This window comes from Ictidomys tridecemlineatus, chromosome 4 (genome assembly GCF_052094955.1).
Source record: "Ictidomys tridecemlineatus isolate mIctTri1 chromosome 4, mIctTri1.hap1, whole genome shotgun sequence".
Classification (NCBI taxonomy): domain Eukaryota; kingdom Metazoa; phylum Chordata; class Mammalia; order Rodentia; family Sciuridae; genus Ictidomys; species Ictidomys tridecemlineatus.
The window spans coordinates 188,098,814-188,125,754 of NC_135480.1; the positions used below are offsets into that span (position 1 = coordinate 188,098,814).

Consider the following 26,941-nt stretch of genomic DNA (forward strand, 5'->3'; position numbering starts at 1 on the left):
AATGCAGGAATATTCAAAGGTGAAGTGAATAGATTATCATAGCTATGACCTAATAAGTTCATCCTATTTGAATAGACTGACTGGGAGGTGACTCAAGGCAGGTGGGGTGTGGCTGGAGGAGGCAGGTCACTGGGGTATGCCCTAGAAGGATCCATCTTTCCTGCAACCCCATCCCCTTTCCCTTTCCCTCTGCTTCCTGACTCTCACCGGGCTGATCAGCTTTCTTCCACTGAGTCCTTCTCCCATGAACCTCAGACCATGAACTCCAAAACCATGAGCCCCAGGGAAACTTCCTCCTCTGAGTTGTTCTTGTCAGGTATTTTGGTCATAGCAACGCAAAAGCTGACTGAAATAATAGGTATTTAAATTTAAAAAAAAATAGAATTCTGAGACATCCTTTTGATTCTCCAAGTTTTCTGGAAAGGATAACAAATATGTGAAAAATTCCATTACCAACAGTATTCAGTGAAAGGTGTGAATCACAACAATGGAATGCCATCTTATTCTACTTCAATGGAAAAATTCAAAGATAAGAAGTGTTGATGAGAGTGAAATCTGTTCTCCTATGCATTGCCATTACAAGTATGGTGCAATTTAGCTGAATCATTCATAACTTAAAAGTTGCCAACCCTTTAATCCCATAGTTCCTTAGCAGTGTCTCTCTCTGAGAAATTTTTAACAAAAACAAATATAAATGTTTATAGGAATATGTATGTACCATTGTTTGTAATAGTAGAGAATTGAAAGTGATTTCTATTCATTGAAGGCCTCCCAAATGTTCATCAATAGGACATAATTAAATATACCATCATCCATTCATGACTTGGAAGGCTATGTATACAATAGAAACAATAGAGCATATGGCAAAGTCTTTGCTAGGGCTTGAATAAGGCTTGTTCACTGTAACTCATGTAGGCACTTAATCCCCAAAGTCATATGTTAATAGTATTAAGAGGGTGAAAACCTTATCTGACTGTGGTATTTTGAGATGAGTAATTTTCTACTTTAGAAAATCACTAGGATTAAATAAGATCATTAGGGTGGAGGCCCCATGATTGGATTGTGGTGGCTTTAGGAGAAAAGACCACAGATAGAAATGAGCATGCTTGCTCCCTGTTTCTTGTCATGTGATACCATGTGCCACCTTGGGGATCTATCAGCAAGAACCCATCCAATGCCATACCTTGATCCTCCAAAACTATGAGCTGAATAAAACTCTTCTCTTTATAGAGTAACCTGCTTCAGGTATTTCATTTGATTAATGAAAACTGACTAACATAATCTCTAAAACACATTGTTCTGTAGAAAAGGAAATTCACAGTAGTATGTTATGGCATCCTTGGAAGTGTGCCTTTGGGTGTGACTTCATGAGAACTTATTGCAAGGCGTGTGTGTAATGAGCTGGCAGTGTTCACACTAAAAACTACACTCCCCCTGGCTTCTCCCAGCCATTAGAACCCCACCACCATTTCTGCTGAGTTAGGAACTCCCCCAACAGGTAATCTGTGCTTGGTGACTCCTCAAAGGCATGGAGGAGACTTTCTCGGAGCTGTCCTGAAGATGAAGTCTCTTCTTGCTCTGTCTGATTCTTTTCTTTTCCTTTTTATTTCAAGGGGTCACACCAGTTTTGCAATCTGAATGTTCTTACTTCCTACATAAACTCCCTTCCCCTTTATTCTTCAAAAGTGCTTACCCTGAACATATCTAGCATATCTAATTTTACCTTAGCATCTACTTTTCTACAGATGCAAGACACCATTTATGAAAGTCTTGCTCCAGAACAACACTATATGTTTCTTTATGTACCAATATATGTGCATACATGCTGATGAAAATATCTGGAAGTATACCTGACAGATTGGAAACTCTGATTATCTCTGGGTAGAAAATGTAGATTGGATAGCAGTGTGGTAATTTGAGTAAAAACAAGTTATTTATTCACAACAACACTTGTATAAGAATATATTACATCTGGAAGATCAAATAACGTAATAACAAAAATAAGCAATTACTGGCACAGGGAAGGGGAACTGAGAGCCTGGGGCAGTGTGAGATGAATATTTCATTATTTTCTTATGTTGTTTACTGTTTTTTTTAATATCCTGTGCGTGAATTAATTTGATCATAAAAAATTGATCATTTTTAAAGTGGAGGAAGAAAACTGCAGTATGTCTATCGTCACTGTATTTGCATGCATTCATTAACACTGGTTCATCACCTTCTTCCCAGATCATGTCCTACCAGAAGATCCAATGAATACAGTTCTCATAGTTGGGAGAGCAGGAGGTAGCTGTGGTCTTGTGCAGTCTATCACAAGTATGAGAAGATCACTGTCTTCCAGTTGTTAGGGTAGCTTGGGAACAGCACCATCAGCAGGCTGTTGACTATTGTAATAAGCACAGATTATAAAGGATAAGGCTAACAAGGCACACAGATTCAGGTAAATCTCCTCATCATCTCTCACAATTAGAGAAATGCAAATCAAAACTACTCTAAGATATCATTTCACTCCAGTAAAAATGGCAGCTGTTCGGAAGACTAACAACAATAAATGTTGGTGAGGATGTGGGGAAAAAGGCACAGTCATACATTGCTGTTGGGACTGCAAATTGGTGCAGCCAATCTGGAAAGCAGTATGGAGATTCCTTGGAAAATTTGGAATGGAACCACCATTTGACTCAGCTACCCCTCTCCTTGGTCTATACTCAAAGGACTTAAAAACAGCATACTACAGGGACACAGCCACATTGATGTTTATAGCAGCACAATTCACAATAGCTAAACTGTGGAACCAACTTAGATGCCCCTCAGTAGATGAATGGATTTTTAAAAATGTGGCATATATATACAATGAAATATTACTCACCAATAAAAGAGAATAAAATCATGTCATTTGCAGGTAAATGGATGGAGTTAGAGAAGATAATGCTAAGTGAAGTTAGCCAATCCCCAAAAAACAAATGCCAAATGTTTTCTCTGATATAAGGTGACTGACCTGAGGGGTTGGAGGGGGGTTAGCATTGATGGTGGAATGTGATAGACATCAGTATCCAAAGTACGTATATGAAGACATGAATTAGTGTGTACATACTTTATATACAAATAAATATATGAAAAATTGTGCTCTATATGTGTAATAAGAATTGTAATGCATTCTGCTGTCATGTATTTTAAAAAATAAAATCAATTAAAAAATGCCAAAAAATAAAAATTTTAACTCAAAAATTTTAGAAACAACAAAAAAAGAGATTTACATTTTTAAAAAATATATATTTTTCATTGTTGATGGACCTTTATTTACTTATATGTGCTGAGAATCGGACCCAGTGCCTCACACATGTAAGGCAAGTGCTCCACCACTGAGCCATGACCTCAGCCCCTACATATGTTTTTATATGATGTCAGGTCACCAAAGGTTTTTGAGCAGGAAGGGCTGTCTGAAAAGAGATGAGAAGATAAGACACAGACAGGGAGAAGATACAGGATGCTATGACTGTCAATCAGAGAAGATGAATGTATGGGAAAGAGATTGGAATAACATGATACTATGTGAAGAAAAAGAGGGGAAGAATCCAAGGACTATTTAAAATCTGAATGAATTGGATGTGGAGGGTGGAGTGAGAGATGGAGAGTGGTCAGAATTAAATAGACCCCCTGTCACAGTTTGCAGGAGAGATGGTGGGCTGAAATCAGAAGATCAGAAAGTCTGTACCTCAGGGAATACAGGGATGGTTGCAATAGGCATCTGGTATTGTCCTTCTGCCACTGTCTTAAAAGGGATTCTGAAAGGATTTTCTTTCCCTTGTTCCTCCAGCCCTCCACTTGCATTACTGGCCTAAGTGGATACTCACCAGCTGGCCGTGTCCATCATTACAGCCAAGACTGAGAATTCCTGATTCTACTTAGAGCCCGTGGAGCTGCTGACACCAACAGTCATTAGCGGACAACCCTAGTGTAACAAACTCTGCTTTAAAATGTAAACTGTGGGGCATTTTCCTTGCGTTGTCCAGAAGGAAATTTCTCCTGCTTGAGCCTGGATTAACCATGAGAGAGCTCGTCAACATTCCACTGGTACATATTCTCACCCTGGTTGCCTTCAGCGGGACTGAGAAACTTCCAAAAGGTTGGTTTGAGCAATCTTGTCCTCTTGTTGCTTTGTCACAGTTCTCAAGTGTGTGTGTGTGCGTTCAGTGATCACTGATTCATAGTATGATGGGCTTGACTTTTACTTGGTGACGTCAGGATGAAATGTATAGAGAAAAAGGAAACTAGATACAGAAGCAATTGGTGGATGGTCTCCTCTCCACCGATATCCCCCTCCTAAGTTCTGCAATAAAAAAGTTAAAGCAGTTGGTGCAGAGGTTCCCTCCTATGGGAATTATTTGCAGATAGACTGGAAACTATCAGCGTTTGTTTTGTTTATATGTTTGCTAAACTTCAGGGTGGTCTAAACGGATGACAAAAACCTTTCACACCAGGTTTGCCAGGAATATAATCCACCCAAATTCTGGACACCCAAAGTGTTTTGCTTTGAACTAAATTCATTTGCATTTTCAGTTTAAGTTTACTAAATTCTTAATAAATAGTTTAGTTGCTAAAAGTCAGAAATAAGAGAGGCACACAAAGTGACAATGTAATGACAGTCTGAGGACAATGGGTTTTTGATACCTTTGAGGCCAGAGTCATGATTTGGCTTGGCAAGAGCCCACAAAAGTTTTTTTCAGAGCCTTTGGAATGTACCGGAAATAACACCACCTCAGGGGAAAGGAAAGCAACTTAAGAAACTGACAAACACCTGTTTCAGTAGCAAGAATGTACACAGCGATATGGTTTCTGGCCAGTGTATTATGAAACTGACACTAGCGTATTTCAAATCAGGGAGACTGGAAAATTCGTGATTTGCCAAGTGTTTAAGGGTTGCATTGAAAGATGGAAAGAGAGAGAGAGAGAGAGAGAGAGAGAGAGAGAGAGAGAGAGAGAGAGAGAGAGAGAGAAAGTAAATTGAGTGATATTAAACTGTTTTCAAACAAAATGTTTGACAATGAGTGAAAAAAGTTCTGTGTTTCAGCTGAAGAAGTTTACATTGTGTAGATAAATGAAGGTAGTATCTGCATTAAGATGGGAAACATCTTTATATTTTGTGGTTCACCAAAAAATTTTGGAGCCCTATGGTCAAGGTCCACATGAAAATAAGACATAGCTTTGTTCTAGGTCTGATTATATATGTTTACTTTGTTTTGTTGCTTATCTTTTTCCATTTTACTGGATCAGAATGGTATATTCAAATGTATTAAAATGCTTACTTTCCCATGAATATTTTAAGGCAGCTTCAGATAAAAGTGAATCTAGATCTTTTCAAGTCTCTAATAATAGCCAGAAAGACTTAGCATCTTCTTCAGATTATTTTAATACTTCCTGATCGTACAACGGATGTCCGGAAAGGTAGCATGTAAATGTTTGGACTTATGGATTGCCATAAATCTTATCTGTGCGACTCTACACCATGCAGTTACATAAAAGTGCCATGAGTAACTATTGAAACTTACTAAAATCTAGTCTTATAAAGAGCAGGACAATTGATTTTGATGATCCAAATCAGGATTTGGTACATAAAACAAAAAAATCCCAAACATCCCTGTATGAATAACTTCTAATATGTATTCCAGAAAGAAAGGATTTTCAGTTTCTAAACTTCTCAGATAAAGCCTTAATTCAAATACACACTATTTCTCTTTTGAAAACTTCAAAGTACTGCAGCATAGAGGTAACACGGTCCAAACTCCTGGCTTTGAAATAAAGTAATCATATTTACAATTCCAAATTTGTTTCTTACACTTTATATATTGCTATAGTTAGGTTTCAAAATTTAAAAATAAAAACAATATTTTGTTCTTAGTCCATCTATTGCAAAAATCTAAATTATTATGGGTTTAACATTAACTTTAGCTCCAAGTATTATGTCTAGGAGATCAAATACTCATTTAATATATACACCAGCTCTGAGACTAAGTAATATCTAGAACACAGCCTTTAAAATTTTAAATTTTGAAGTGCATGGAATTATTGATAGAAAAGAACCAAAATAATATGCTATATCTTAATACTATTAAGTTATGAAAATATTCCACCAAAATAATCTCATAGTTGTTTTCTCTATTCTTGGCAAAAGGTAATATAAGAAAGTTATTTAGGTGGCATATTTTTTTCCACACCATTTACCATAATTGAAATCAAGGAATCTTTATAATTATGTTTTATGAAATAAATGGACAAATTTAATAGTAGAAGAGTATTGGAGGATTCTTTTCTAACTCTGCACATAATTTTCTCAACAAACTCAATACACAACACATACAAACAATAGTTTATTATGTTAGTTTAATTTGAGATTTCTAATGTTTAAACACAAGGGGAAGGACATTGTCTTTCTCCATCATTTCAACTAGAGAGACATTCAATGATGAGCTTAATTTCAAAACCTCAAGTAGGAGAATTTTACAAACAAATTATACAAATTTTTCATATAAAATTTGTAAAATTTGTACAAATTTTACAAATTTTATATGAAAGTAGACAACATTCTGTTGAATACGTGCCTCAACCACATGCGTCAATGACACTTAATGCTTTATTGTGGGGTATTAAGCATATGGCAGGATATTAAATTCTGAGGGAGTACAGGAATTCATGTAAACAACTCTGGATTTGTTTAATATGCACAAAAACCGCCTATCAAAACCCAACTTTTAAAATGACCTCCTTTACTACCATACCCAGAAATTTTTGAGTCCCAGTGATTTATATCTTTAGATATGATTGAATAACCTTCTCTTTTAAATTATATGTATACAGGGATAGAATTCACAGATTCAACATATGACTAAGTCAGTATGGTCACAGCTGTCATTGAAATCCAGGACGTCAAGTCCCGGATGAATGCTCTATATTGACCTGCATGGCAAGAGTTACTCATTGCATGTTTAGGGAAACACAGTTGTTTCTAATATTATTGACCTTAAAGAAGAGAAAGAAAGAGCAAAATGTCAAGATTTCTTTAATTTCTACCTTTTTGCCCAAGGTGAAGTAGGACTTGAGGTCACTGGGGTAGCCTGACAGTGAGGGGTCGGTGAGGGGGACCTGAGTAGTCCATTCAGGAAGATGACAGAAGGATTAGATAGGTCATGCAGAGGACCCAGCTGGGGCTGAGGGGCAGCTCTGTGGTGGCCTTGACCTGAACAGTTGTTTTGCTTTATGCAGCAGTGCAATCTGAACATAGGGGCAGCAAGGACAGATGGTGGATTAATTCATGACTGGTGCTTTCCAGGGTCAGCGCAGCTAAAGAAGTAGAGGGTAAAGAGTTTGGGCTATATGAAAAAATACCATGGGGTAGAGGTTGGATAATGAATAGAGTGAAACAAGGACACTTAAAGCTTAGAAGAGAATGATGAGATTGAGTTTCCTCTTCCCAGGTCCGCAACATTTTTCTGCCTGTAGGGAAAGCACAGTCTCTGTAAGCCTCCATTTCTTCATAAAATGAAGACGTGCCTAACATAATCCAGTATTGTGCTAAGGACTGGCAATGATTGATGTAACAATCACCTCTGGATAATATCCAGGCAAGATTCACATGGGTCTTTATGAGTCTATGGCTTAACCCAAAGGTGTGCCCCCCGAGAGAGGCAATTTCAGATATTCTAACAGGCTCAACAGAACTGCCTGTGCCAATGCCACCCTTGAAGGCAAGGACCAAGAGGTGCTGTGTTGCAAGGAATTAATGACACAGGATTAACAAGTGGTTAGTGAGCATTGTTATCAGTGAACCTTATAAGTTACAACAAATCATAACCAAAAAAAATAGCTTTTACTTTATTACATCTTCAGTTTAGTATGTCAGTTCCTAGGACATACCAAATGATGATCAATGCTGAGTATCCTCTTTGGAGAATTTGAAAAATGTCCAATACCAAAGTGTTTTCTCATAATGAAGAAAAATACTGCATTCATGATGTTGGTGAAGCATGAATATTTTCTAAGTCTTGGCTCTGATTTTACTAAAACAGAAAGGGAAAAGTGCACCAGGCTTCTTTGTGTACCCAGTCATTTGGTCATGTCAATCAGCAACTTTTCAATCAGAAGTTGGTATGTCTATGGTCACATATTAGAGCCCATGAAGTGCAAAGGAAAGAAATATAGCATCTAACTTGTCTAGAAGCTAGTATTCAAGTTAAGTTCTCTTTGGGTTCGGAAAAGTGTTGTGTTTGTTTTCATGTATTTGTTGTTCCTGTAGTTCTTGGGGTGTGAGGAGAAATAGTGCCTCAGTTTAAACAGGCTCTGGCTGAGATGAAAATTGGGTAGTAGAATGAAAGTAAACAAGAGACAATCACTGAATCAACAAATATCACTAAATACAAGGATGTGATGGTATCAGTAAGAATTTGAAAACACATTTGGATCATTTTGGAATATAGGTAAAGTGGACTTAACCAATTAATTATATTCCACCTATAGAAACTGATGCTGATGTCAATCTTCCTTTTTTCCCCCTTTGTGTAACCAGGACTGAAGACACAATGTATCTTATAAGAGATAGGAACTATCTATCAACCTTAAATCAGAAATTCAGATCTATTACTTCCTACTTTTGTGATGTTTAGGCACATTGTTTAACTATTTGTAGCTCCCCTGCCTCATCTGCAAATGGGAATATTAATAGTGTTTACCTTTATGTTTGTTGTGATAAACAAAAGAGATAATGAATGAAAAATATAATGCAGGGCACACAGTAGGTTCTTAATCTATTCAGACACTAATATTACTAGTCAAAACACATGTAAGATCATCATATCCCTGAATGTGTTAATATAATGAAGTTCTCAGTAGTGGCTCATGTATTTCTCCATATCCAAGATTTTCAAGACTTTCTAAGACTTACTTAACTGATCTCAACAGAGTTTGTCATCTTTTGTGAAAGATAATATTAATAATAAAATGATTACCCCTGCCACTTATATGTCTGTTTATTGAGAGGAAAAAAACTAATGAATAAAGTGCTTTGTATAAAAATAATATGTGGCATTTAAGATTTATTTTGAAAATGTAAAATAGAAAAAGTCATGTATACCTCTGGGGCTGATAATATAAATTTTTTCTGTGTATTTTTTTAAAACACTGTGGTAATAATATTGTATACACAATTCTGCTGCTTGCCATGTCTACCTAGCATTAAAACATAAACATATTCTATATTATTAGTACTCTTCAAACCATTACTTGCACTGACTACATAATATCCTGTTAACTAACCATGTACTGGGATAGATTTAATATCCCTCTCCCTAAGAAAAAAGGCCTGGAATTTTTGCCGTTGATTTCTGTAGTGTAGATACTCTAAGCCATGAGCAATTTCAAGCAACCAATAAATAAATACTGAAGATCAAGTTGGAAAAGGCATTCGCAGTGCCATCCTTTAGACACTACGTCTACCATACAGATACATGACGTGACAACACCCTGAAGAACATGGATAATAGTAAAATTTAGTTAAACAGGAAGTGATGGCATTTGAGTATTATTAATTTTAATATAACATTTAAGTATAAATTAATAAAATTTAGTTTTTATTAATGTCTATATTTAACAATTATAAAATTCCTGAAAAATTACCAACTGACTCTTGAATGTCAGTACAAGCCAGCTCCTGTAGACCATACTGGGGATAATTATTAAACAGTCTGGGTTTCTGTTGCTAAATTACAAAATAAAATTCACTGATACAGTGTTCCATGCAGACCAAGCACAGTGTTAAATGCTTCTCATATATTTGCTTATTTAGTCCTGTGACAAGTCTGTGTGGGCTTTATTATCACCTCCATCTATAGATAAAGACACCAAGGTGAAGTGTGGTAATTGTCTAGGTGGAACTGGGAAATGATGGACCTGGGATCTGGATTCTAGCCCTGTGGTTGATTTCTTCTCAATGTCTGGTTGCCCAACGATCATTTTAAACAGTGAAAGCACTCAACATCATCAGTTGGACTTTGGATCCATCATTATCTATATCCTAAAAGCTTTATATGTATATGTATGTGTGTGTGTATGTATGTATGTGTGTATATATATATATATATATATATATATATATATATATATATATATATATATATAGAGAGAGAGAGAGAGAGAGAGAGAGAGACATGTGTGTGTTCCTCAAAATCTGTGTGACTATATTATTGATTGTTTATTTTATTCATTAGTTATTTAGGAAAAATATACATTTTTTTTTCTTAAGAGATTGACTTTCTCAAACTTTATCAATTATAAGTTTGCTTCCGTTGCATTTAGAAAATCAACATTTTGGTGATATTCTGACTTATTTGCTATAACTACATTTTTCCTACTACAGAGGTTTTAATAAGTATTTATTCTATTTTAAGAAGTAGAATCATCCCTACCTCTTCTAAATACCAGTTCATATTAGCACTCCTTTAGCACTTTTATACACAAGGTAAGCCATTTTTTTAAGCAAATACAACTTTTTTATACCTTTATTTTATTTATTAATTTTTATGTGGTGCCAAGAATCGAACCCAGTGCCTTGCACATGCTACCACTGAGCCACAATTGCAGCTCTGTAAGTCTTCATTTTTAAAAAAAATCCTGTAAAGTATAGCAAAACAAAAAATATGAAATTATACATAATGCTTATAACTAGGAATACCTTCAGAATTTTGTTATTCATTTGCTCTTTCCTTTCCTCTTTGTTTCCATATATGTAATTAATTATCCATTGTCTGTTATATATGCATTTATGTTGTAAATGTCCGTGAACATGCACATATATATTTGTGTCTATCGTGTACATCTGTGTGTACATATAAAAGTCACAAATTGAGAGCCCAGTCATTGAGAAAAGAGGAGCATTTAGACAACAAACTCTCTCCAGCTTCCTGCTAGCAAATGGGAAAGCCGACCTCTGCATCCGTCCCTTGCTGATTCCCCATTAATGTGCCCCAAGAGGACTCTCTTCTCCAACTCTACTTAATCCCTCTTTTGCCCTGAATCCCGACCTTGTCTGCATCTTCAGGAACCCGTTTCCCTCAGTTATCTCCTCTTTTTCTCCAAGATTCCAGTCAGCACTGAAGCTTACTTTGTCGCTTTACTCACCTTCTAGTGCCATCCAGCCTCTCCCTTCCCTCTCACAAACTCTGTGTCCCCTCCCCACAGTCTCCATGGCCCCACCACCCATTGGCCCCTCACCAACTGTTACTGGGCTTGTGCTGCCCTAAATCCTTTGAATCTGCATGTGCCAAAGTCAATCTGACCTCCTCGCTAGGAAACTCAATGGGCACCCTTCTAACAGGCCTTATTTAATTTAACTTTCAGCGTCTGATTCTCCTTGCTTCACGAAATGTATGCTCTGCTGACTCTGCTTATTCTTAGTTATACTGAGTTGAGAAGATTTGGAAAAACTCCTTACAATGTTAAAGAAATACTGTCGTAATCTTGCTTAACTAGAAGTTTTGTTTTCCCCAATAGGTAATGGATAATGAACTGTTTTTACTGTTTTGATATCTATAGATATCCTTTAAACTATTGGTATAATCAATTCTATTAAAGAACTTTTCTAATAAGTTTTTCCTTACATTTTTTTTCTTGTGACCAACTATCTAGTGGTTGTTTTAAAATATGCCATTGGACTTGATTTGTGTGTGTGTGTGTGTTTAAAATTTATTTAGCATTTTACATCTTGTTTAACTTACATCAATATGTGTTATTCCAAAAGTTGACATGGGAAACTTTCTATATTTTGCATTTCCTGCAGCTTTTATGGAACTTGAGACTTATTTTTTTCTTCAAAATTTAAAAAGAACTTCCATGAAAACCTTTGTTGAGGGGCCTCATGGTTTTTACAGATTTGTTCTTTGATAATGTAATTTCTCTTGAGCTCTTGGTGATGATTTGACAGCAGCATTTCTACTACATTCTGAAGTGTAGTTTTTTTATTATATAAGGCTTTTAATTACAATTTTTATTTCTTTGCTCGCTCCTTCCTTCCTTCCTTCCTTCCTTCCTTCCTTCCTTCCTTCCTTCCTTCCTTCCTTCCTTCCTTCCTTCCTTCCTTTCTTTCTCCAGAGATTGAACCCAGGGGTACTTAACTACTGAGCCTTATCCCCAGCCCTTTTCATTTTTTAATTTTGAGATAGGGTCTCACTGAGTTGCTTAGTGCCTCACTAATTTGCTAAGGCTGGCTTTGAACTCTCAATCCTCCTGCCTCAGTCTCCCGAGTCACTGAGAATACAGGCATGCACCACTGCACCCAACTTGATTTCCTTTATGATGTTAGAAATACTTAAAACAATTTGGTTTAAAAGTTCTTAATTGGTTTTAGTTCATTTTAAACAAATTATTCATTAGGGTTTGGTTTCATAGAATTGTGTTCTGAAGATGTGATCTATATAATCTATGTTGTTGAAAATTATTACATTTATAGTTTTCATACAAATTTAAAAAGAATTAAGAAGTGTCATCTCTCTGATAATATCTAGTTGATCAACTTTGATTTATAAGCAGAATGGGAATTTATGCATTTTATTAACTTCTTATTGTAAATATCTTACAGGTCTGCATTTGGTTAGAAAATAAAGACTGTATGAAATTGATTTGGGGAACTAGGTTAAACTTTCCTTTGTAGCTTCATAGGTTTTCAATACTTTTGAATGTTTAAAAATATATTTTTCATTCGAGCATAATATTATACATGCATATTTTATCAGAGCTGCTAATTTTAGTGTTTTTATCTTCTTTACTCTTGTAATTATTTTTGTTTGATTTATTAGTTTCTGAAAGAGATACATTGAACACTTATATAATGCTAGGAAGTTTTTCCATATATTCTTGTGATTTTTACTTTACTTTTATTTTGAGTGTATACTCCTAAGAAATGAAGTTTCCTGAGTTTTGTATCTTCTTGATGGATTATTTTTTAGCATAAGGCAATATTTCTCCTTTCCCTGTAAAAGCTTATCACCTTTTTTTTCTGATTGAAATTGCTATATCTCTGTGTTTGGGGTAATATTTGCTTTGTATTATTTTTCTCCCCTTATTTTTAATACTTCTGTTTTACTTTGTTTAGATGTGTCTTTTCTGCTTTAGTGTCTGTTTGTCTCATAGGTCAGTTTATACCCCTGAAATTTACTGGGATTGCTGACGTACCTGAGCTTGTCGCTTCCACATTATGTTATGTCTTCCATTAAACATGCCTTTTATTAACTTATTTATTCTTGCTTCTCTTCCTGTCTTTGTTCATCTATTCATTTTTTGTTTGTTTGTTTTTACTGATAATAGGCTTTCTAGTCTTTCTGTTTCTCCTGCTGTTTTGGAAGCTTGAATTTTTAATCTATTCTTTTAGTGGTAACTGTTAATAAGGTTTTAACATTTGCATTTAACCCTGTATTTCTCTCCCCACTTGTAGTTATTAGTATTTCTGTCATGTTATTGCTTATGGTTTAGCATGTGTTAACTATCCACCTACCTTCTTCTCTGAACATTCATCTTGTAATGTTGGTCTAGAATTTAATTCCATTCTTTTTAAACACAGAAATTAATGGTTTGCATTTTAATATTCTATAACATGTTAAAATTAATGATTATGTTTTATCACTAAGTATTCTGTTGTTCTTCCAATGCTCACTTATCTTTGGGGTTCAGGCTAGGTCCTACTAAGTTTATATGTTCTAGTAACTGTTTTAGCTATGAGAAGTAAGCACTTTATATATGCTTCAGTTTATAGGGGCCTTAATTTTGACTTCCTAAGATGGTTTTTTAAGATGACTATACAATTCCCGGCAGGCAGTTATTTTCCTCAACCTTGTAAAGATATTCGTCTATTGACTTTGGTTATAAATTGTTGCTGAATAATCTCGATTGTTATCTTAATTGGCATTCCTATTAATTGATTTTATTTCTAGTAGGATTAAATTTTCCTTTTCTTTTTAATTTTTACAGTTTTAATACAATTTATCTGGAGATGAATTTTTTTTGTTATTAAAATCTATCTTGCCACTTGGTGGCATTTTCAACTTAAATATTTGAGGCTTGTTGCTTTTTTTTCAGTTTTAAAAATGATTAGCTATTCATTCCTCTATATACTACTTCTGGGTCATTCCCTGATTGGTGCCTGTTAGTCTATTCATTATGTGTCTTAACTATTCTTAAATAATGTTCATCTCTCTTTCTTTACATTGTATTCTGCATATATTAACAGTGATTTTAGTGGGAAGTTGGGAAAAGGGTGACCCTGATGCTTATACAGAGGAGGTCATTTTACCTAAAAATTCGCATCTCTTTTTTCAACTATTTTCTTGCAAAAATCTCCTTGATTTCTTTTGTAAAGGCCTTGGAAATCCAAATTAGTTCATTTAAACAGTACATCAGTAACTATGCTAAACCTGGGACTTGAAAGAAGTCTAAGACACGGTCCCAAAGCTCAAGGTTTTGATAATTGAGTGTGGAACGATAACAACAAAAAGAGAATTTTAATAGAGTCTTTATGGTAAGCGCTGTAAGAGTATTACACAGGATGACCTAAAGTTAAAGAAAAGGGCATCTGTTTCTATCTAGCAAGTCAGGAAGCTGGAAAGATATGATGCTTACACTGGAAGTTAAAGAATAACATTAGCAAGGGAGACATGACCCAAGAAAACACTCCTGTCCGCCATTTCTCCTCTCTCACAGCAGATGAACTGGGCTTTGACTTCACTGGAAAAGTAAGTTTTTTTTCAAAGAGTGGATGTATCTTCCATGGCCAAACAATGGACCAGTCTGTTCTAGGCACATCATAAGACTGTCACCACTATCCCATCTCTAAATGATCCCACCTTGCATTTTAACTAAAGTCGAGATATAATCTGTTGTTCAAATGTTGGTATTTTTGGATCATAAGGGTCACTCGTAATTCAGGAAAAGCAGACAAAACTAATTATTATAGCTGATCATTTTATGTATCTATCTTAACAAATCACCTAGATGGTAGCCCTTACAAGACGGAGCTTTTTAATTTTTTTCCTTTTTGTAGAATTTTTAAATTTACATTCATTTTGACCAGTACATAATATTTGTATATATTTATGAGGTTCAATGTGATACTTTAATTCATGTATATACTGGATAGCAATAAGGGGTAATTAGAATATCTATCACCTTAAGAAAATTTTATCCTGTCTTTATGGTTGGTGCCTTCAAATTTCTCTCTTCTAGCTACTTTGAGATACACAATGTATTATTGTAAATTATTTTCATTCTGCTGTGCCATAGAACACCAACACTTATTCTTGCTAGCAACGAATAACATAGTGTCCAGTGATGGACTTCTCCCTCTCTCCTTTCCTCCAGTTTTACCCACTCTCTGGTAACTACTACTCTGTCTCCAAGTCTATGGAATCAACGATTTTTAGATTCTGCTTACAAGTATGATAGTACACTGTTTTCTGTGCTTGACTTATTTTACTTTAACAGAATAAGCTCTACATTCATTCATGTTGTTCCAAATGAAAAGATTTCATGCTTTTTATGGCTGAATAATATTCCATTGTGTAGATTCACCACCTTTATTTGCTTCAAATCCAATGGAGTGACAGCTCCATGGAAAAGAGTAAATAAATACAAGATGAATAATAATAATGGCCACAGCAGTGATTCTGAAAATTATTTTAAATAAGAGTATGCCATGGGGTTGATTTCCAGGCTCACCTAAGTCTAGATTCTAGTACTTTCTTTTCTATACCATCAGAGCCCTTGAGATGACAGGATACCATATCCTTCATTTTGATAGAATTCATGGATTTCCAGAAACATTAAAGAGGGGGCACTTTTTACCAACCTGTTTATATATCTATATCTATATCTATATCTATCTATCTATCTATCTATCTATCTATCTATCTATCTATCTATCTATATATATATATATATATATATATATTTTTTTTTTTTAATGTGGTGCCAAGGATTGAACCCAGTGCCTCATGTATGCAAGGCAAGCGCTCAATCACTGAGTCCCCCAACCTGTTCTTCTAAGCTCTTGTTCCTGTTTCTTTTTTTTTTTTTAATCCAGGTAACCCACATTTAAAAAAAAATTATAGTTGTAGATTTATAGCATGCCTTTATTTGTTCAGATTTTTACACAGTACTAAGGATCGAACCCAGTGCCTCACCCATGCTAAGCAAAAGCTACGTCCTAGCCTGGTAACCCACAGTTTTTAGAAGGATGGGGAGAGAGAGAAGCACTGTATCTATGGCCTCTCTTTCTGTCATCTTTCTTTTTATAAAAACAAAATGGCTTTATTGAGCAATAATCCACACACCATATACTTTACCCATTGAGGGTGTACAATTCGGAGTTGTGCATTCACCACCATAGTCAATTTTAGAACACCTTCATTACATCTTTTTAGATGAAATCCTGACTCCCTTACTGTCACCTCCTAATGCTTCTCTTCTCCCTTTCCTACCCAGTCCTAGGCAGCCATTAATATGTTTTCTGTCTCTATAGATTTGCCAATTCTAGATATTTTATATAAATAGAATCAAATAATATGTGGTCTTTTGCAATTGGTTTATTTTACTTAATTTGTTTCCAAGCTTCCCCATGTTGTAGAATATAATGATGCTTTATTTTTTTCATTTATTTATTTTGCGGTAAGTACTAGGGGTTGAATTCAGAGGTGTTCTAACACTGAGATATACCCCAGCACTTTTTATTTTTTATTTTGAGACAAGGTCTCACTACGTTGCTGAGACTGGCCTCAAACTTGCAATCCCTTGGCCTCAGCCTCCCAATCAGCTGGAATTACAGGTGTGTGCCACCATGTCCACATATTTTTTATTGTCAAATAATTTTCTTTTGTATGGATATATGTCCTTTGTTTATCCATTCATCTGTCAGTGGACACTTAGGTTGTTTCCATCTTTTGCGTATTGTCAATTTGAACATGGTATACAAATGTCTATTGAATACCAACTTTCAAATCTTTTTATACCAACAATTGGAATTGTTTGATCATATAATAATTCTATTTTTTTGAGGAACCATTATACTCTTTTCCATACTGGCTTCACAGTTTTAACATTAACATTGCACAAGGGATCCAATCTCTCCACATCCTTTCTTTCTGATTCTAGCCCTCCTAGTGAATGTGCAGTGGGATCTTGTGGTTTTGATTTGCGTTTCTTTTATGGTTCATCCTCTTCTCACATGCTCATTGCACATTTGTATAATTTAGAGAAACATCTATTAAGATCTTTTGTAGTCTGGTGCAGGGCAAATGCCTGTAATCCCAGCTGCTTGGGAGGCTGAGGCAGGAGGATTACGAGTTCAAAGCTAGTCTCAGCAATAGCGAGGTGCTAAGCAATTCAGTGAGACCCTATCTCTAAATTAAAAAATACCAAATAGGGCTGGGGATGTAGCTCAGTAGTTTAGTGCCCCTGAGTTCAATCCCTGGTACCCCCCACCAAAAAAAAAATCCTTTGTACATTTTTTATTTGGGTTATTGGTCCTTTTATTATTGAATCTCTTTCTATTCCACCCATATGCAGTTATGTACTCTCTATAAAGCTAATGAAGCTTCAGCTTCATAGCCCCTTCTAAAACTCTCCATGGATTCAGGAATGGGAACAATGTATTTTTTATAAAATTTTGGGGAAAATTATCTTTAAGATTGCTGTTCTTTTCTACTCTGAATTCTTTTCAGATTCACTTCTGTTCTTGCTTTTTGGTTTGGGGGCAGTCACAGAATTTTATTACTTGGGGGCTCCACAAAATTTGGATCTGCTTCTATTCATATATAAAATAAACTCTAAGCCCTCCTTTCTGAAAAGCCTTCTGTTTTGATTCTCAAATGACTATTTTGGGAGTAGAAACAATGGTCTCTACATAAAATCTTTCCTTTCGGCAAGTTTCTGCTCTGGGAAAATATAATTCTCATTTATGTATGTGATGATTTCTGACCACTTAGGGAAGGAGTAGTAAACAACATTCTAGAATGTTCTCCTTTGATTTCTCCTCTCTTTAGCTCCTGTCATCACCACTCCTCTTGAAACTGTGGATGCCTTAGTGGAAGAAGTGGCTACTTTCATGTGTGCAGTGGAATCCTATCCTCAGCCTGAGATTTCCTGGACCAGAAATAAAATTCTCATCAAGTAAGTATTCTGTCTTATTCTGGTAAGCATGTCTGCCGCTACCTTGCAGTTTATCTTTGACATAAATGCAACCGCAGTTCTTGGCAGTACTAAAGTTCACCTTCTGGAATATGCACAGTACAAGTTGCCTGTACAGATCATTCTGGGATATGCTAAGTACAAGTTGCCTGATTTTAAAAATGTAAGATCTGAAGTTCAATGAGTTTAAGAAAATTTCCTAAAGGAAAGCAGTGGTTTACCTGACATAAGGAGGTCAGGGAAACCACTGGATTAGAATCTAGAAGGTTCACAGAAATTGTGTGGGGCACATGTTTAATGACCTGCTGAGGAATTAATGGGGACAAACCTCATGTCCTGTTCTAATACTCCAGCAGTGTCAAGTCTATTCTTTTCAGTTGGAGGGACTCACCATGTATAGTAAAGCAGACTTAAATAGATAAAAATCCCTTTCCTCATTTATATTAATTTTCTGATAAAAAATGTTATATTGAAATATGTATAGCAATGTGAACCCCAACATTTCTAGTAGGTTCTGTAGCTTGCATTAGGGCCAAATGCTTTTTAACCCATCTGAGCTAGTAGGACAAAAGTATCAGGGAGTGTTTGGCTTATAAACAACAGAAATTTATTTCTTACATTTCTAAAGGCCCTGAGTCCCAATTCAAGAATCCAGCAGATTACATGAGGGTCCACTCCTTAAGTGCAGAAATGGTCATTGTTTACCTTTGTCCTCACCTGCAGGAAGCTGGGAGGGAGCTCTTCCGGGTGTCCTCTAAAGGGACATTAATGCCACTCATGAAAGTTGTACTCTCATGACTTATCGGCCCCACCTCCAAATACTACCACAGTGAGGATTAGGTTTCAACATATAAATTTGGGAGGAACATAAACTTTGATTCCATAGCAAGGGCTCACACCTGTTTCCATGGATGGGGGTTTATGAATTTGGATGGGACAATAATCTTTCTTTTAATTAGCCTCTCTCTGTAATTTAATGTTTCCTTCTATTATTCTGTTCTAATGTGGAAACCCACCCTGTGCTATAGCCTTCTAAGTATTCCATCAGGCAGGCTGTCCCAGAAGTTCTTGATGGAGGAGACTTACAGTCAAAATTAAAATATTTAAAATAGTTTTTTTTTAGATATCTTTTGAAATCTGGATAGGTTGAAAATTTCCCAAATCATCAAGTCCCGGTTTCATTTTTGTTTAGCATTTCTTCCTCAAATCTTCTTTTTCCTCCTAAATTTTACTGTAAATGACAAAAGAAAGCAGGCCACAGCTTGAACACATTCCCCGGTAATTTCCCAAGCGAAATATCTGAGATCACTGTTTACAAGTTTTGTCTTCCATTTAGCTCAGCTCTCTGCCACTACATAAGGAGGATCCTCTCTCCTTTGTTTTCCAGTAACATGTTTCTCATTTCCATCTAAGCCTTCACCTGTAGTGCTCTGACAGCCATATTTCCCACCGTCCATTCATGATCCCTGAGGTATCTTCTAAGATGATTTGGACTTCTTCTTCCATGCCTCTCACTTCCTCTGAGTCCTCAGGAGCAGATTCATTAACATGCATATTTCTACTGACAGTCACTTCAAGAAATCTAGGCTTTTTTCTAACAGGCTTCTCGTAATTCTTCCCCTTCTGCCCATTCCTCAATTGTGAAGCCACATCTCCATTTTTAGATATTTGCTGCAGCAGTACTGTCCTTCCAGGTACCAAAACCTGTATTTATTTCTGACTTCTGTCTCCATTGTCATGTCTCCTGTGACCCTTCTGCCTCCTTCTTCCACTTTTTAAGGACCCTGATCATTGCATCTTGCACAAGTAGATAATCCAGAATATCCCACGTTAAGATTCTTATTCTTAACATGTGCAAAATTCCTCTGGTGAATGAGACGTTGGGAATCGTCATTCTGCTTATGATGGATATTTGGCAAAAAGAACACTTTGTGTTTGTAAAAACTAACAAGCAAAAGAAAAAACCAAAATAACTCAGTGTGTGTGTGTGTGTGTGTGTGTGTGTGTGTGTGAGAGAGAGAGAGAGAGAGAGAGAGAGAGAGAGAGAGAGAGATATTAGGGATTGAACCCAAGGCACTCTATCACAGAGTTACTTCCCCAGCCTTTTGTATTTTTAAAATTGACAGGAAGTCTTGCTAAGTTACCAAGGCTGACCTCAACTTGCCATCCTTCTACCTCAGCCTCCTGAGTTACCGATATACTGCACTCAGCTACAACTCACTTTTATATTGGTGGTTCCGCCTAAATTTCTTTCTGCTGCCCTAATTTCTTTCTCAATGACAGTTTGTTTACATGCAATTAAATAGATAATATAAATAATGCTTTTTTTCCAAATTGTCAGTTTTTTTTAATGTATTCCAAGTAACTAGAACTGTGTCCAGCACTTGTTAATCCCTCCAGATTTGTTTAATGGAAGAATGAATATTCAATGAATTGTTAGTTACTTCTGTAAATATCTGAGTGCATTCACCGTGTGTGCGTGTATGTATGTGTGTTCATTTTCGTGTGTGTGTGAGTGTGTGTGTGTGTGTGTGTGTGTGTGTGTGTGTTCATTTTCTAGTGCCTCTTCTCAGTAACTATGGGAAAAGACTCTTGTTAGGACATACTATCCTGAGTAAAGTAAATTTTACCCTTGGTCTTAACAGCAGCCATCACCTTTCAAAAGCATTGCCAACAATCATCATTCTATTATGCAGAATTCACTCATGTTTCTTTTTGTCTTTTTTCTACTTCCACAAAGTCACTAGTTTAATTGGGTAGTCAAAGTCCCCCTCCCCTCAAAATGCACCCATCTTGATCTGCCATTTCCCTCTGTGACCCGCAGGCTCTTTGACACACGCTACAGCATCCGGGAGAACGGGCAGCTCCTCACCATCCTGAGTGTGGAGGACAGCGATGATGGCATTTACTGCTGCGTGGCCAACAACGGCGTGGGAGGAGCTGCTGAGAGCTGCGGGGCTCTGCAAGTGAAGATGAGTGAGTGGGAAGAGAATCTCCCGTTGATTTTAAACTTGACTTGGTGCAATTGGATCAGGCCTGGAGGTTCAGCAGTGAGACAAGTTCAGGTTCAAAGCCCAGCCTCCAGGCCAGTGAATTCTATTTCTCTGACTCCGGCTACCAGTCACCACCCCAAAGCCATCCTCTTAGTCCTCTGCCCCCTTCCACTTTCTCATAGGCACGCAGATCTTTATTTCCTCACACCCTGACTGGGACCTTTACGTGCAGTTGGAAGCATAGTTCTGTTACAACCAAACACCCTTTTATCTCGCACCTTTTGGACATTTCTGCCCTTTTACCTCATTGCAATCTTGAGTTTCTTCTGAATCACTTTCTGGTTAAGTAGAGGGTGCTGCATTTTCCCCATTTCCTGTCTACAGGGCTAGTGAATACGAATGCTGATCTACTAGGCTCTTAGCTACTTTTGAGCTCCTGTGTTTGTAAAAGCCTGTGCAAAATCTGTCCTCTAGGGAGGGCTTATCACCATTCTCTTCTCTGACTATTCATCGTGTCATCTACTCTAAACAGCCTTCCCTATCTATACTCAGGTCATCATCCTAAAGGATTTTAACAGTCCCTGCAATAGGACCATTAGCCACTTCACCTTCACAATTCCTTGACCTTCACCAATCCAGTAAAGTTTATCTTTTAACTTTTTTCAGTCTGCCCAATCAATAACTAGCTGAAAATGTCTGCGTTTAAAATCTCCAGCCTTAATATGTTGCTTTCTGATCATGGACACTTCTTTGTCCAGCTTGTAGGATTAAGGGAACCATGACCTGCCTCCAAGTGGAAGACATAAACTGTGCATGCGTGCCTCTCTCTCTCTCTCTCTCTCTCTCTCTCTAACAAGAGTATCTGTCTTCATTCTCTCACTCCTACTGTAAGAGGAGTTCTCTTAAAGCTTTGACTACATCCCTTGTCACTTTAACATGTTTTTTTTTTCTGTTTTCCAACCTTCTTCTCCCTGACCTTCTCCCTGATCTTCTTTCCTCTAACCTTCTCCTTCCTGATCTTCTAATTCATTCCCCTTTCCCTAACCTTCTCCTCCATGATCTTCTTTTCCTTGATCTTCTCCTTCCTGATCTCTCCTCCCTAATCTCATTTTCTCTGAATCATCTCTTTAAAAAAAAAAAAAATGTTCCCCATGATGGGCAGAATCACCGCCTCTGGGACAGGAGTCCCTCGTGTTTCTCCTTTGCTAGCAAAGCAATAAACCTTCTTTTTCCTTTTTCTCAAAACCGTGTCCTCATTATTGGATTGGCATTGGGGATGATTTCTGAGTCTAGTTTATTTCACTTAACATGATATTCTCCATTTCCATCCATTTACCTGAAAATGGCATAATTTCATTCTTTTTAAGGTTGAGTAGAACTCCATTATATATATATATATATATATATATATATATATATATATATATATATATATCACAATTTTTCTAAATCCATTCATCTATTAATGGAGATCTGGGTTGATTCCATAATTTAGCTGTTGTGCATTGTGCTGCTGTAAACATTGATGTGGCTGTGTTGCTATAGTATGCTGATTTTAGATCTCTGGGGAAAATATGCAGGAGTGTAACCCAAACTTTTTAAACTGATTTCTTTTTGATATCCACTAAGTTGTCTTAGTATTTGATGAATTTTGTAATACAATATGCTTAAGATAATTCTCAAAATGACTATTTAGAATTAAATAAAAAGTTAAAATTCTACATTCAATAAGTCATATTGCCTTTTTAATTTTGAACCTTTGTTTTCCTGTAGAACCTAAAATAACTCGTCCTCCCATAAATGTAAAAATAATAGAGGGATTAAAGGCAGTTCTACCGTGTACTACAATGGGCAATCCCAAGCCATCCGTATCCTGGATCAAGGGGGACAGTGCTCTCAGGGTAAGTGATCATTGTGTATATAAAGCATTTTAAAATACAAAAGCCCTTGCACTCAGCTACATGCTGACAGACTCCTAGTATAAAAATGTTTCCATATACATTCTGACCAAACTTAAATATGTCTATTCCTATTTACGCAAACTGCAGGGCATTCCAGTCTGGCTTGGGAAAAAAAAGAGATGGAAACCAGTAATGTTAGGGATGGAAAAGGAGGCAAAGCCAAAGCAAATCTACGGTGGTCTTGGTTGCTTGGTTGCTTGGTTGAATCATTTATTTATTTCTTTATTTTAACATTGAATCATTGAGACTTAGAGGATAAATTAAAAAATGAAACCAAAATCCAAGCTTGAGAATTGGCATTTCTTGAGAGGAGGGAGAGAAGTGAAGTTTGGAAGAGAAGAAATGAGCACACACTGGAGAGAAGTTAGAGCAAGAAGCCTCAAGATCAATGAACAAACACCTTGACAAATACCTCCCCGGCCATGAACACTAGTCAATTAAGAAATCTATTATTTATCTGCTTATTTGGGCTGCTTTTGTGTCTTAGCACCACATTTACTAATATACTGCACCCTGATTGTCTCTTCCCATCTTCACATCACATCTTCACATCTTCACAGCTATGATCTAAGTGAGATCATAGAATATTTTTGCATCTTTCCATGCCTAGCATATTCCACGGGAAATACACAGGGGTCCATATGTCACTTAACTGAAATAAGCTATAAAGTTGATAAACTTTGTTATATTAAAGTAAAACAAATAATGTCAAATTTTAATGATATCTATGTAACAAAAGCAGTTTTTTTTGTATTTTTATGACAGTTAATTTAGGTCATCTTGCACTATTGCATTTAATATTGTGTGTTATACATAATAAATGCCCAATAAAGACTAATAATTTTTATGTAATAATGATGATGATAAGCAAATGTTTCTTTGGTTAGGAATGTTTTCCAACTTATATTCTTATTTCTGGCAGGAAAATTCCCGTGTGGCCGTTCTTGAATCTGGGAGTTTAAGGATTCATAATGTGCAAAAGGAGGACGCAGGACAGTATCGATGTGTGGCAAAAAACAGCCTCGGGACCGCGTATTCCAAACTGGTGAAGCTGGAAGTCGAGGGTAAGAAGCTACAAGGCTTCCTGTCACTGTGCTGTCAGGAGGCCTCATGTTTGCCTAGGAAGGCTTGAGAGAGAAGAGACTAGGTAGTCCAGTTCTCTCAACTCCTCTAGGTATTGACCAGAGGTTCATACTATGAGAACAGAAAAGTTAAAAAAAGGAAATTTTCACTAGTGTAAAAAGCTGTGTTCTGATAGGCACAGCAGTTTATGACTATCATCCCAGCAACTAGGGAGGCTGAGACAGGAGGATCACAAGTTCCAGGCCAGTCTCAGCAACTTAGTGAGGCCCTAAACAGCTTAGTGAGACCCAGACTCAAAATAAAAATAAAAAGAGCTAGGGGTGTAGCTCAGTGGCAAAGCACCCTTGGGTTTAATGCCTAGTACAAAAAATAAAATAAAACGATGTTCCATCCATCACTCTCAATCTCGGGTAATTTTGACGACTACTGACCAAATTCAGTGTCGTACCAAAACAACAGGACAGCATTTTAAAACTTCTTCCTGGCTTAGACAAATCTCCCTCATCGATATGTTTGGAGACATTAATTTCAACTTTTTCAGCATATCGAATGACTTTTTAAAAAAGATATAAAGAGGAAGTATTCTGTCATAAAGGGATGAGAAAAATACAACTCAAAAACAGATCATCAAAAATGATTCTATTTCTGTGGATTATGGAATATATTGTCAACATAGTGATATGTTGTCAATTTTTTTAAAAAAATTCAATTAATTCAATAACTCGGTGTGAAAGGTCTTCACTGAGAAATCAGAATCCAGCAGACCATAGTGTTCTATTCACTTGTCCATTTGGGTTCTCGATCTAAAATTATACCCCATTTTGCTTAAAAGTAGGAATTACCAGCCCAACCTGTACTGGGTGAGTAAATTGAGTACTGACCCCTTCCTGTCCCAAGCCACAGATTCTACATCTCTGGCTGTCAGTGTTCCCGTCTGAAAAGTAGGGTTTGTTGTTTTTAATGAAATCAAGTATCGCGAGTGTGTAGCAGAGTCTGGTCCTTTGTATGTACTTGGTAAGTGTTGGCTATAGGAATTGCCACCCGTTTTCCTGCTTTTCTCTTTAATGGATAAAATGTTGGACTACCACATGTTGGCTCAAGTTATAGTTCAATCAGGAAAGGCTTCAAGGCTTCCTCTTTGATTCCCTCTGACTCTCTTTGGCCCAAATCCATCATTTCTGGCATCTCCTCCTTCTCACTCATGCAGTTTCTACTTGCTCTTTTAAAGTCGGTTTTATTTCCTGAGTGGATTTGTGCCCTTCCTCTAACAGCTTTAATGACCTCATTTCCTACGTTTGCCTCTAATTGAGGCAACATTTTAGTGTGTCATTGCCCTGTTTGTTCATAGAGTTTCCATTAACTCATTGTAGGGAAGAATGAAGTTGGTTAATACTAGAGGCTTTCAGGACATAAAAAGATACATTTTCAGCATAGTGACTTTAATATTTTATGAATTAGAGAAGATTAGTATGCAACAATTAATGTGGTTATTTCAGTGAAAGCTACATAAAAATATAAACACATTCAGATGCATTGAATATCTACCTGGATTCAGTTATTCCTTGAACTTCCCATGGAATACTGGAGAATTAACCCTATCTATTGGTATGAAATTCCACAAAAGAATTTTCCCCATTAAGAAATCAAATATAAACCCTCTCTACTCTAAAAAACAATGGTAATAATTTAGGCCACTGTCTTCATAGGTATTTTTAAAAAATGTTTTAACATTGGCTTAGAGAAAATTATCACCTATCTTAATTGGTTGGAATCCAATTACGCAAGACCTGTCTTGACACATTTTTAACTATGCCATTAGGAGGACTAAATACTGCCTCCTTTCTTCCTAACATTTAAACAGTAATGCTCATTGCTTTAACAGTTAATATAGGCTAGCAGTACTACCAGGCATGGTGGCTCACACTTGTGATCCTGGTGATTCAGGAGGCTGAGGCAGGAGGAACTCAACTTTGAGGACAGCCACTGGATCTTAGTGAAAGCCTGCCTCAAAATAAATAAATAAATAAATAGGACTGGGGCTGCAGCTCAGTAGGAAAGCAACCAACAACCCTGGGTTCAATTCCCAGTACCAAAAATAAACGCGAAACCAACCAAACAAAAAACTTGCTAGTACTGAGAAGCTCATATATTAAAAGTTCCTCTCAGAGTAGGTAAGATAATCATGTTAGCTCACACGTCTATTTCTATCCTCTCTAGTCCCTATTAAAATAGCGAAAATATGTGACAGCACAGTTTCGGGAACATAATAAGGATGTAATAAATCGTATCTACTCTAATTATAATTACTACTAAAACGTGAATATTACAGTAATCCCATTTGGAGTCTGGAAGTTCTGAAAGGTTGACTTCCACTTGAAGAAATAGTTGACAGTCCTGCAAGACAGAATGCAGACATGACCTATTTAGAGGAAGGGTCAGCTCACAACCAGTGAAAAAGCAACAGAGAAATGACTAGAAGAACCCAAAAGTGCTTGGCAGTGGTGAAGGTCAAAGGTGAGGCTGAACCCTGATCATTAGTCAGGGCAGATGAATATATGTATGTGTCATGTAGTAATTCTGCAAATAGCCATGTGATGGCTGTTTTGAATCAGAGCTTTATAATGCCGTTTGATGCTGTGCTACACTTATTGCAGATGGGCATGCCAGGAAAAGATAGGCTTTGCCCCTGAG

General features: G+C 36.5%; 1 protein-coding gene across 1 annotated transcript in view; it reads left to right on the forward strand.

Annotated features, from left to right (window-relative positions):
- The first annotated feature begins 3,929 nt into the window (after positions 1 to 3,929).
- Musk (muscle associated receptor tyrosine kinase) overlaps positions 3,930 to 26,941 on the forward strand; it is a 100,351-nt gene continuing 77,339 nt past the window's right edge. Inside the window, exons 1-5 of the mRNA XM_078047941.1 lie at positions 3,930 to 4,123; positions 18,069 to 18,195; positions 21,038 to 21,189; positions 22,980 to 23,107; positions 24,090 to 24,231. Coding sequence (XP_077904067.1) covers positions 4,045 to 4,123; positions 18,069 to 18,195; positions 21,038 to 21,189; positions 22,980 to 23,107; positions 24,090 to 24,231 — 628 coding nt within the window. The 5' untranslated portion in view covers positions 3,930 to 4,044. The remainder of the gene's footprint in view (positions 4,124 to 18,068; positions 18,196 to 21,037; positions 21,190 to 22,979; positions 23,108 to 24,089; positions 24,232 to 26,941) is intronic.